Source organism: Ictidomys tridecemlineatus, chromosome 14 (genome assembly GCF_052094955.1).
Source record: "Ictidomys tridecemlineatus isolate mIctTri1 chromosome 14, mIctTri1.hap1, whole genome shotgun sequence".
NCBI classification, from domain to species: domain Eukaryota; kingdom Metazoa; phylum Chordata; class Mammalia; order Rodentia; family Sciuridae; genus Ictidomys; species Ictidomys tridecemlineatus.
Genome location: NC_135490.1, coordinates 32,741,643 through 32,754,008, shown reverse-complemented (window position 1 = coordinate 32,754,008; position 12,366 = coordinate 32,741,643). Strand labels below are relative to the sequence as shown.

The 12,366-nt window shown below is 37.8% G+C and overlaps 1 protein-coding gene across 2 annotated transcripts in view; it reads right to left on the bottom strand.

The window, feature by feature from the left end:
• Nucleotides 1-303: 303 nt before the first annotated feature.
• Wwc2 (WW and C2 domain containing 2) overlaps nucleotides 304-12,366 on the bottom strand; it is a 212,515-nt gene continuing 200,452 nt past the window's right edge. For both annotated transcript variants that reach the window (XM_078031022.1, XM_040294197.2), the window contains 2 exons: nucleotides 3,762-3,889; nucleotides 304-1,325 (listed from right to left, as the gene is read on the bottom strand). In XM_078031022.1, coding sequence (XP_077887148.1) covers nucleotides 1,259-1,325; nucleotides 3,762-3,889 — 195 coding nt within the window. In that variant the 3' untranslated portion in view covers nucleotides 304-1,258. The remainder of the gene's footprint in view (nucleotides 1,326-3,761; nucleotides 3,890-12,366) is intronic.

The following is a 12,366-nucleotide window of genomic DNA, read 5'->3' as shown; positions in this document are numbered from 1 at the left end:
AAAGCCTTTTGGTGGCAAAGCTATACTGAGGACTTATTTCTTTAAAGAAGTGCCTGGGCTGTGTAAGCTAAAATTCTACAGTGGGAAACAGGACGCTTTAGTCAGTTTATATTGCCAAACTTGTTCATCCAAAATAGTTTCTTTTTCTTTCCTTCTTGTTAAACAAATGATTTACCTTATTCTCCAAACTAATAATTCCCTCCCAGGCACTCTTTCCTTTGCTTCCCAACTACTTACCACAAATTATAGATAGAATCCCTTAAAAATGAGAGCTGCAAAGTGATTTCTAGTAAATGTCAGAAATCTGTTTGACAAACTATTTATTTTGGCAACTTCAATTCAATTAAGACACACCATTTCCTCTGTTCTTGGCTTCACCAATGAGTGAGAATGCGTCCTCTCCACCTCACAGTGCTGTCTGGCCCTGGAACCCAGGACCCCATGAGCTTCTCGCTGGCACCTTTCTCACGCCTAGGACAGAGCATTGGTGCAGACTAGAAACTGGATCACTTGCAAATTCAGGTGAAGTCAGAAGTAGCAGCTGCTCCTCTGTTGAGCCCCAGTAGTGTATTTTAGGATTTCTGGTGTGCTTCTCTCTTCCACCTTGCCCTCAATGTCTAAGATCTTTAAGGTAGTAAGGAGTACTGCTCCTTGGCATTCTTGATATCCTTACATTCAGTATAGTTGTCTAAAGACAATTATAAAAAGGACAGAGAGGAAGCTGTTTTAAGGAACTTAAGTGTTCTGACACAGGTGATGGGAATGAGCACAGCACCTGTGCAGGACTCAGCTCTGTGCTCACTGCCAACAGGAAGAGCGGCTTTCTAGCCTAGAAACACTGCATGGCACCACTGCCACCTTCACAGTCTCCTCACAAAGAAACAAAGAAAAGCCCAGAACGCCACTGACACAAGCTGCTTCCCAGCAGTCAGCTCAGGGGTAGACACTGGTACTCACTGCCTCTTGTCCACATCCGCGATGGAGCCACTGGGGACACACGTGCACTGCACATTGGTGTGCCAGATTATCTCATTTTTGTTATCAGATGTTTTGTCTTTCTTTAAACACATAAGGATTACATTCAAGTTACTTTACAAATTAACATATTGAAAATCTGGTATAAAATGAAAATTCTTCAAGAGTTGACAATTATATGTTACAAAAAAAGAAAGAAAGAAAGAAAGAAAAAGCAAATGTTCAGTCTTTTGCCCTCCCTAAGAAAGTAAACAGGTGAGAAACAATTTGTTAAGCCATGAAGTCACACATCATCAGCTGGCAGGGACGGGATGCTTATCTTCGCTCGGGTGAAGTAGGCAATCTTCTCCCTAGAGGTGGGGATGAGAACACCAACTTCAGCTAGATGCTCAAAATGGTCAACATCCTTTGCAACCAGGGAAACACAAATCAAAAGAACACTGAGATTTTATTTTATCTCACTCTAGTTAGAATGACAAACATCAAGAATGTAAATAACAACAATTGCTAGTGAGAATGTGGTGGAGGAGTACATTTTTACATTGTTGATTGGACTGTAAATGAGGATACTGAAAAGCAGTATAAAGATTTCTTAAAAGTCTATAAATGGGGGCCAGGTTTGTGGCTCAGTGGAAGAGCACTTGCCTAGCATGTGTGAGGCACTGGGTTCAATCCCCAGCACCACATAAAAAAATAAACAGGGGGCTGGGATTGTGGCTCAGCGGTAGAGGGCTCGTCTAGCATGTGCGAGGCCCTGGGTTCGATCCTCCACACCACATAAAAAAATAAATAAAATAAAGATATTGTGTCCAACTAAAAAAAAAAGTAATAAATAAAATAAAGGTATTGTGTCCATGTACAACTAAAAAAAATATTTAAAAAGACTAGGAATGGAATCACCTTATGATCCAAATACCCCACTCCTTGTCATTTATCCAAAAGAACTAAAGCCAGCATACAAGTTTATAGCAGTGCAATTCACAGTGGCCAAAACTGCCCTGTATCCCAAAGCAGGGATAAGAAGAAGCAACCTGCAAGGGAGAAGCTGAGAAGGACCAGACAGACAGTTTTCAAGTTAGGAAAGTGCCAGAACTAGTTTAGGTGTCCACTTACAGACAAATTGGATAAAGAAAATGTGATACAAATTCACAACAGAATTTTACTCAGCCATAAAAAAATGAAATTAGGTAATTTGCTAGTAAATGGATGAAACTAGAGAATATTACGCTAAGTGAAATAAGTCAGGCTCAGGAAGTCAAGGGTAGAAGTTTTCTGTCATATGTGAAAGCTAGTGAGAATAAAGAAAAAAACAGAAGAAGAAAAAGGGATCTCACAAAAATAGAAGGGAAACCAACAGAGTACACAGGAAGGGGTTTGAGAGGGAGGAAGTTGAGGAGGGCATGGGGAAGTACTAGGGAATGAAATATACCAAATTATGCTCTGTCCATGTATGAATATCCCACAATGAATCACACTTTTATATATAAATGCACTAATTAAAATAATAATACAAGGGAGATCAGTAGAGTAGAACAGGTGGATGGTGGAAGGGAGAGAAGAGGGAAGGTAAAGGAATGAGACTGAGCAGATTATGTTATGGTCATGTATAAGTAAGGTGCAATAAATCCCACTGTTATGTATAATTATAATGTACTCATAAAAAAATCCTGCATTAAAATACTTCTAAGAAATTAGCAGTGTTCCCACAAGCCCAGATGGGAGATTTTTTCCTCAGATAGAATTCCATTTACATGATTGACAGTCTCTGCTTTTTAAAGGTAGGAAAAGAAACAAAACGAAACAAAACAACAACAACAAAAAAACAACTCTGGCTATGGTAAATCACCTATAGACCCAGCCAGTTTCCTTTGGGGATTTCCAACATAAGACCATTTTTAAAAATCTAGGTGTTTCTAAATAAGATAGTAGAGGATTCAAAAGGGCCAAAATTCTGCCCTTCCCAGTGACCTCACAGAAGAGTCCATAATATCAGGGAAAATTCTTTCAGTTAGCATCATGCTAAGGTAGGGACAACCGGGTGAGTATACCATGACACAAATGGAGAGAGATGAGAAACCTGATCAGCTTAGAGGGAAAAACCACCCTGTATCCCAAAGCAGGGATAAGAAGCAACCCACAAGGGAGAAGCTGAGAAGGACCAGACAGACAGTTTTCAAGTTAGAAAAGTACCAGAAAGAACAAGATTTTAGGATTATACAGTTAGTCATCAAAGGTGAGAGCAATCTATCTTTTTACAAAACCTCACACAGTACATAGCATTCCTTAAACACAGTTCTGGGGCACGGGAAGGTCATGCTGGTAGCCATAAAGGATGGAGCACTGGCCCCACTTGAGAAACAGACTGACTCAATGGCAGAGGGAGAGTGGGGCTAGAAACAAGAACTGGGAAGGATGTTTTCTGTCTAAAGACTAAGGAAAGGTAGAAAAGAAAAGGAAGAGTAAAAACACTGAGGAGACTGGGTTGAGAGTTGTTTTTGTGATATAGTGTCCTTTAGATTAGTTCAGTTGAATAAGAATCTAAAAAATAAAAAATAAAAATAAAAAAGAATCTCAAAAGGCAAGAGAGTGTGGGCATGATGTTGGTGGAGATCTCGAGGTACACTCAAAAACCAGGGTATTTTAAAATACTTGAATTACTTTATTTGAAATAGGTCACATAAAATCCTCAATTTCTGATATTAACATTCACTACACTCTGAAGTGAATTCCTACAGAATCAGATGACTGGCATAACCCAAAAACTATCCCTGGGCAGGGCCACTCACCTGAAGGACTGCACCTGCCTAGGCACCTTCCGGCTCTGTTCCCGAAGTCGACACACATCCTTGGAGACTTGCCTCATCAATTTTTCTGCATTCAAATCTTGTTTCTGTTCTTCTTTTGACTGTTCAGCCTTGGAAAGAAATAAAAATACAAGAAACCCACAGAATATTAATTATAAATCCCTGCTACCTGATGCAAGGCTTGAGAGACTGGGGGCTAGAGCCAGGCAGGTAAGCCAAGCAGCCAGTGGTGTCTCTTTTTACCAATCAGGGGAGAATCCCATGTTCTACTCATGCTGAGGGAAGCAAGCACTGATTCAGGGGCAAGTTTATTTTAACTGCATTTAAAAATTTTATCACATACAAAACAATTTTCTTATACCTGGAAAGCCTAAGGAATGCCTCAAAAAAAGAAACTAAAAACTGCCACTGTTTGCCAGAAATGTCTACTGCTAATTTTTTGGTTAATACACTTTCAAACTCTTATTCATCTTTTCAAATCCGTACTCCCCATGGTAGCCACTGGAGAAACTGTTCATTGAAGTAGAAATTATCTTCCAAACAAGTACACGTGGAAGTGTATACCTCAAAGATCTTTACAACTGGAACATACCCATGTAACCTGCGGAAGATGATGGAACAGAAAGAACATTCCCAGTTCTCAGAAGCCTCCTTCTAGTCTGAATGCTACCAGCAGTATGATGTGTGAGAGGCCAGACTCCTGTCTGTGTGTCCTTTGTGTGAACAGTACAGTAGGCACTCTTCAGTGTCTGACTTTTTTTTGTTTAACATTACCCTTATAGGAATCAGACATACTATCACATGAAGATGCATCCTGTATTTCTCAGTGCTGCATAATATTCCACAGTGCAACTTCACCATAATTTATTATCTCTGTTACTGCTGAAGGACACTTGGATATTTCACATGAATTTTTTCCCAACATTTTTTTTATTGGTGCATTAGGGTTGTATAGTTTGGTGGGATTTGTTGTTACATATTAGTACATGCACACAATATTACAATATATTTTGCCTAATTTGGCTCCCCAACACTTCTCCCCTATGAAGTATTTTTTTAAATCAGCTGGATATATACAGCTCAGTGGTAGAGTGTTTGCCTAATGTACACAAGGCCCTGGGTTTGATTCTCCAGCACAGGGGGAAAAACCCTAAAAATACCAATATAATAAGTTGCTTTTCTGTTCATTTGATTACTTATGTATTCATCATTTTGTCACCAACCAACAAATAGTTGTTGACTGCCTTCTAAGCAAAGGTGGTGCAAGTTAGTGGCAAAGAGTGCAAGTTCTGGAGCCAAACTGTCTGAATCCAAATTCTGTTTCTATCACTTTCTAATTATGTAAATTTGTGCAAGCTGTTTTGACCTCTCTGTGCCTTAGTTTCTTCATTTGTAAATTTGGAATATGTAATTCAAAGGGTTGTTGCAAAATTTAAATGAGCATAAGTAAAGCATTTAGAGCAGTAGCCAACACATAATTAAATCCACTATTTTAACGTTCAGTTATTACTGTTATTTTTACTATTGGCTAAGCACCAGGAGGTAGGAACAGAGTTTTCCCTCACAAGTCCAGTGAGGGAGAAAAAGAAATTTAAAAAAATAGAACTTATTTCATAATCATTAATGTTAATATTTTTGCAGGTTAACAGATCTTCCTCAGCATAATGTTTTTAAAACACAGAGCTTTTAAGGCTGTCAGTCAAATGGAGCAGAAAGTAGAATTTCCATACATTTCCTGCCCCACATATGATCAACTTCTCCCACTACCAACATCCTCCACCACAACAGCACATCTGTTTCAGTTGATGAGCCTATTGTGATACATCATTATCACCAGAAGTCCATAGTTTACATCAGGCTTCACTCTTGGTGCAATCCTATTGGTTTGGGCAAATGTACAATGACCTGTGTTTATCATGTAGTATGTAAGGAAGAGTTTCACTGCCCTAAAATCCCCTGTGCTCTGTTTCCTCCCTATCACCCCCTGCCTCATGCTCTGGCAACCACTGATCTTTTTACTCTTTCCAGAACTTTGTTTCTTCCAAACTGTCACAGAGTTGGATTGACGTAATATGTAGTCTTTCCAGTTTGGCTCCTTTTACTTAGTGCATTAAGTTTCCTCCATGTGTTTCTGTAGGTTGATAGCTCACAGTGTTGAATTATGTCATACTGTTTTGATGTTTCAGTTTATTCCTTCATCTAGTGAAGGCCATCTCCATTGCTTCCAAGTTTTAGTATTTATGAATAAAGCTGTTATTTAACATGGACTTAAGTTTTCAACTCATTTGGATAAGTATCAAGGACTGTAGTTGCTGGATTTCATGTAAGAATATGTTTTACTTTGTAAGAAACTGCCATGATGCCACGAATGCTGCACCATTTTGCATTCCCACCAGCAACAAACAAGAACTCCTGCTGCTCCACATCCCTGCCTGTTGTCTATGTGCTGGATTTTGCTACTCTCACAGGCATGCAGTGGTCTCTTGTAACTTTAAGCCACAATTCCTAATGACCTATGACATGGAATATCTTTTCATATGCTTAATTTCCATCTATATATCTTCTTTGCCAATTTTTTAATTGGTTGGTTGTTTCATAGCCCTGAATTTAAGAGCTCTTTCATCATTTTGGATAACAGTCATTTATCAGATATGTCTTTTTGCCTTCTTTTTCTCTTGACATGACTTGTGTGGTACAGAAATTTAGATGTTTTTTCATTTTTTGGATGCTAATGTAAATGATACTGTGCTTTTAATTTCAAATTCCACTTGTGCTTTGATGATGTATGGGAAAGGAATTGACTTTTGTGTATTAATCCTGTATCCTGCAACTTTGATATGATCATTTATTAGTTCTGAAAGTTTTTTGGAGGAGGACTGGATCTATTCTTTCAGATTTTCTATAATCATTAAGTATACAGTATAGTATCATTCCTATACTGTATACCCTTTCTTTTCTTGTGTTATTGCATTAGCTAAGACGTCCAGTGTGAAAAGGAAGAGTGCTGTGGGACATCCTCTTTCTGCTCCTACCTTAGAGACAAAGCTTCTTGTTTCTTACCATTAAGTTTTCCTCTATTCTGAGGTTGCTTAGCACTTTTAAGATGAATGGGTATTAAATTCTGTCAAATGCTTTTTTTAAAAAAAGCATGTATTGATTTTATTGTGGTTTTTTCTTTACTAATTTATTCATGTGACAGATTATATTAATTGACTTTCAAATGTTGAACCAGCCTTGTATACCTGGGATAAACCTTCCATGGTCATGGTAATTCCTTTCATACATTGCTAGATTGGATCTGTTAATATCTTGTTAAGGATTTTTACATCTATTTTTGACATAATGGGATTTGACAAAATTAATTTTACAAGCTCTTGCTATGTTGCCCAGGCTGGTCTTGAACTTCTGTGCTAACATCCATCTCCAAAATAGCTGGGACTACAGGTGCTCACCACCATACCTGACAGTAACTTTCTTGAAATGTCTTTGATTGGTTTCAGTACTAGGGTGATGCTGACCTCCTATCAAAAGTTAGCAGGTATCTCCTCTGTTTCTATCATCTGTAAAACACTGTGGAGAAGATAGTTCTTTCCTTAAAATGTTTGGTAGAATTCACCAGTAAACCCATCTAGGAATGGTGCTTTCTATTTTGGAAGGCTTTTAATTACCAGTTCAATTTCTTTAATAGATACAGACCTATTCTGGTTGTCTATTTTTTCTTATATGAGTTTTGGCAATTGTGTCTTTCAAGAAATTGGTCCATTTTATCTAGGTTATCAATGTGGGCAGAGTGGTTTATACTATTCATTATCCTTCTAATGTCCACAGGATCTGTAGTGATATTCCTTCTTTCATTTCTAATATTACTAATCCAAATTGTCTTCTCCCTTTTTTCTCAAGTCTGGTTAGTAGTTTGTCAATTTTATTGATCTTTTGAAACAACCAGCTTTTGGTTTTACTGATTTTCTCTACTGATTTCCGATTTTCAACTCAATGCATTTCTGCTCTGATTTTTATTTCATTTCTTCATGAAACTTCATTTCATCTATGATAACTTTAAATTTAGTTTTCTCTTCTTTTTCTGGTTTCCTAAGGTGGAAGTTTAGATTATTGATTTCAGATTTTTCTTCTTTTCTAGTATATGCACTGAATGCTGTACATTTTCCCCCAAACATTGCTTTTACTCTATCCCAAATTTTGATATGTAATTTTTCATTTTTATTTAGTTCAAAATATCTTTTGAGATTTTATCTTTGATCATGTATTTAGCAATGTGTTGTTTAATCTCCAAATGTTTTAGAATTTCCCAGTTATATTTCTGTTACTGATTTCCATGTTTAATTTTACTGCATTCTCTAAAGACATACAATATTATTTGTTAATGTGTGTTTAGAGCCTGGGATGTGACCGTCTTGGTGAAAGTTCCATGTGAACCTGAGAAAAATGTGCAATCTGCTGTTATTGGATAAAGCAGTTTCCAGATGTCAATTGTACCCTATTGATTGATAGAACTGTTGAGCTCAACTATGTCTACTGGTTTTCTGCCTGCTGGGATCTGCCAGCTCTGACAGAGGCATGCCTAAGTTTCCAAATGCAACGGGTGGATTCATCTATTTCCTTGCAGTTCTGTCAGTTTTTGCCTCTCATATTGACTGTTGGGCACATACATATTAAGGACGGTTATGTCTTCTTGGAGAATTTACCCCTTTATTATTATGTCATGCCCTTCTTTATTCTTTACAACTTTTCTTGCTCTGAAGTCTGTTCCATCTGAAATTAATAAAGCTACATTTTTTTTTAGTTTTTTTCTACCCATTTACTTTTAGTCTGCATGTATTTCTTGTAGACAAAATAGATGAATTTGTAAATAATAACATGCAATAATAAAATTTTTTTCTGAAATTTTCTATTTAATGCTTCAAACTATAGACAACCATGGTAAATGAAAACATGAAAAATGGAACTATGGACAAAGGGGATTACTGTATATGAGTTGGCTTTCAGAAGGTCTTTTTGGAAAGCTGCTTTAAGAGAAAAAAAATTCAGGGCTAGGGATGTGGCTCAAGCGGTAGCGCGCTCGCCTGGCGTGTGTGCGGCCCGGGTTCGATCCTCAGCACCACATACAAACAATTGCAAGGTAACTTCCCTCTTCCCTTCCCTTTTCTTCCCAATTTTTTCCCAATTTTTATCAGGGACACTGGGGAAACTTAACCAAGCAGTGCTTTGGAAGGCTGCCACATGCTGTAACTGATACTCTGCTCCTCTACGCAACAGAAACCACTGTCACTTTTATCCCTGGTAAGGTAGACTGTGACTTAGCTAATTCAAATCTGCTTCTCAGATCCTTTTGTACACTTACTGAGCACACATACTGGGCATCAGACATTTTCACAGGAACTACAGATTTTTTTTTTTTTTTTAAAAAGGAGTCCAGACCCTACCTTGCTTTTCTGCATAGTACTTTCATTTACAGAACTTACATACTATCTCCTTTCCACACAGAATTAGAGTGTCTGGGGGACAAGTACATTGTCTGCCTCCCCTCCACAGAGCCTCTGCAGGTAGCACACAATAGGTGCTCAATAAATACATGTTGGATAGAAGAATGGGTAGCTCTGTGGGAAAGCCAGGTTTTTAGATGATAAACTTTTAATTTAACAGGCATTCAAAAGACAGATGATAGAGTGCAACTCAAATAACAAGTACCTAAAGAGAAATTTCAATAGGGGAAAAAAAGACAATGTAACAGAAAAAAGGGCACAGGATATGACTAGATAAATCATAAAACACACATGAACGACACGTAAACATGAAAGGCCATTTACTCTCACAATAAAAAAAGTGAAACTTTCTTATTTGCAAGTTTAACCATCTTACAGGGCTGAAGGCACATGTCCCAGTCCATAGCTGTCCACAGAGGTGAGATAACTGTGCTCTTTGCTCCCCAAAGGAGACATTCCAAGTCACAGTCATGGCCCTCTCAGCCAGAGGTGGCATGTGACAGAAAGAGGATACTAACTATTTGAGTCAGAGGCTGGGGAGACTTAGCTCATCTTTGAGGACTCCTCCAGTAGGGATCAGCCTCTATTACTGTGGCCTTGAAGATGGTGGATCACAATGACAAAATGGGACATGTGGCATTATTGAGTGGAGGCCAATGGCTATGGTGATGACAGCTAGAGCTCTAGAGAAAGTGGTCAGGAATATTTAGAATGTTGGTGTTTGTTTGCTGTATTTTGAAGTTTAGCACAAATTCTCATAAGAGGTCAGAACTTAGCTGTCGGCACAGAAATAGAAGAAAAAATAGCTCTGCCAAGGGCAGGAATCTGTGGTTGCAATCTAAATTGATGGACAATCCCACAATTGGGATCCTTCTGGGGCTGAAAAATCAACTGCTTCTGTGATAATTTAAGCAGCTATAAACTTCAAAAGAAGATAAAACTGGTTCTGGCAAAAAAGGAATTAAGGGTTTTCTTTCCACTATTTCAGATACCTTCAAAATCAGGAAGTCAAGGAGCAAGGTACTCAGGCTTAAAAGACAGGACAAAGCTGGCGTGGCGGCACAAATCTGTAATCCCAGTGGCTCGAGAGGCTGAGGCAGGAAGATCATAAGTTTGAGGTCAGTTTCAGCCACTTAATAGGACATCCTGCAGACATGTTTTACTGCTCCCCCTTTTCTTTCCGCTTTTGAAAACGTTTTCTATTAAAAAAAACCTACATTTTTTTTAGGTAACAATCCTCTCTAGATTATTTTGCAATTGATAGAATATAGTTACTGGTGAATTTATGTAATTCAATTTTGAAGAGTATTTCAACTATGGTACTTTAGTTACTGTGTGAAGTCCTATCTTTTGTACATCTGTGATTCTTCATGAAGTCCCAGGTGAGGAAGTATTGGCTTAGAAGACAAAGAAATGATTTCTACCCTGTGGTGGTGGTATATTAAGTCACTAAACTAGTAATTATACTGCAATACTGCTATTTGAATTCTTGGTAAATTACTGCAAGGATACAATAATCTTAACATAGTCATCTGCTGACTAACTCAAACTAAATAGATCAGGAAAAGTCCTAGAATGAACATACATGCTGAATTATATTCAGGTAAGAATTTTGACTCTTTTTTTAAATTCTAGAAATGTACTTTATCAGATCAGAAATACAATAGGTGCTAGCATCCTGCTCATAGCCCTCTATTGCTTACCAGATGAAGGAATTGAGGTTTATTTTATCACTCATAGAGCATCATTTCAACTGTTCCTCTAAGTAGCCTAATGGCCAATGACATTTTCAACTACCAGCACTTTTGTGGTGACCACAAAATTACTTTGAAATTTGGCAGCATTTTATACAAAACTAAGATTGATCATGGAACACATGAAGATATTTCATTCCCTACTGAAGGAGAACACACTTCACAGAAGACTGTATCTCTCCCTGTGCTTATATATCTGTGTCTACATCTATATTTTCCTCCAATATTCTGGGTGACAAAATATATCTCAGAATTTTTATTAGCCATTAATCAAAAGTAATCAATATTGCAGGCAGTTAAATCTCAATGTTGAATACTTCACTGTAATTGTTAAGATTTATTTTGTTAAGGTATAATATCATTTTGACATAAGTTTTTAGGAGATTCTAACTTTTGAAAGCGTTAACATCTATATTACTTTAAGCTTTTAAAATGTCTAGCACCACAGAACTTTGGCATTTTGACAGGAAAACACTGAGGAGAGGGGGAATCATTTTGCTTCGTAAGTTGACACAGGCTCCTTTGGAAGAGTATCACTGCTCTCTCTACAACATCTCCCCCTCTCACCCCAAGTCTTGATAAGCTGCCTGGTTCATGAGGACTGAAAGCCACTTCTTATGCCCCAGACTCCAGAAAGGAATGTTTAAACTTTAGCTTACATGCTGAAAGCCTGATCTGCACAAAGGTCAGTGATTTACCTATAGTCATGTTAAGAAGCCGAATCCAGTCTTAATTTACAGTCCTCCACTTTTTTTTCCTGCTTCCTAAGGGGTTTGTATAATACACGAGAATCCTAAGATTTAGTTTTTATTGCAAGCTACAAAAAAGACTTTCAACCACAAAGGAGGAAGGTTATAGAGTGTGACCCTGAGACCTGAAAGCTTTCCTTGACAAGAGAGGAGACCCAGAATCTGCTACTGGCTTCAATTCACTGCTTTTCTGGGAGCCATATTTTTTTATGACAACTGGCAGGCTCTTTGCTCATCGTTAGGCACTTTATGATCATCCTGATAAAAATATCACCATTCCTCAACACTATGGGGAAATGGTGGGAATGAAAGGGCAGTGTGTGAGTGCATATACATGGTGATGTGCCCGTATGTACATAGGAGTGGAGGTGGGAGTAAAAGGAAGCAAGAGAGGTAAGTCAATGGTCATTACCAACTTCCTGAGCCACAATGAAAGGCACACAATTGAAATGATCTTTATTTTCACAGAGCTGGCTATTACAAATTTTAGTGGTATCAAAGAAAAGTACAAAACAAATAGTGCAAACATTCACAGAGCTGGTAAAAATAAAATTTTTTAAAAGCAGCACTGTTGTCTGACGTA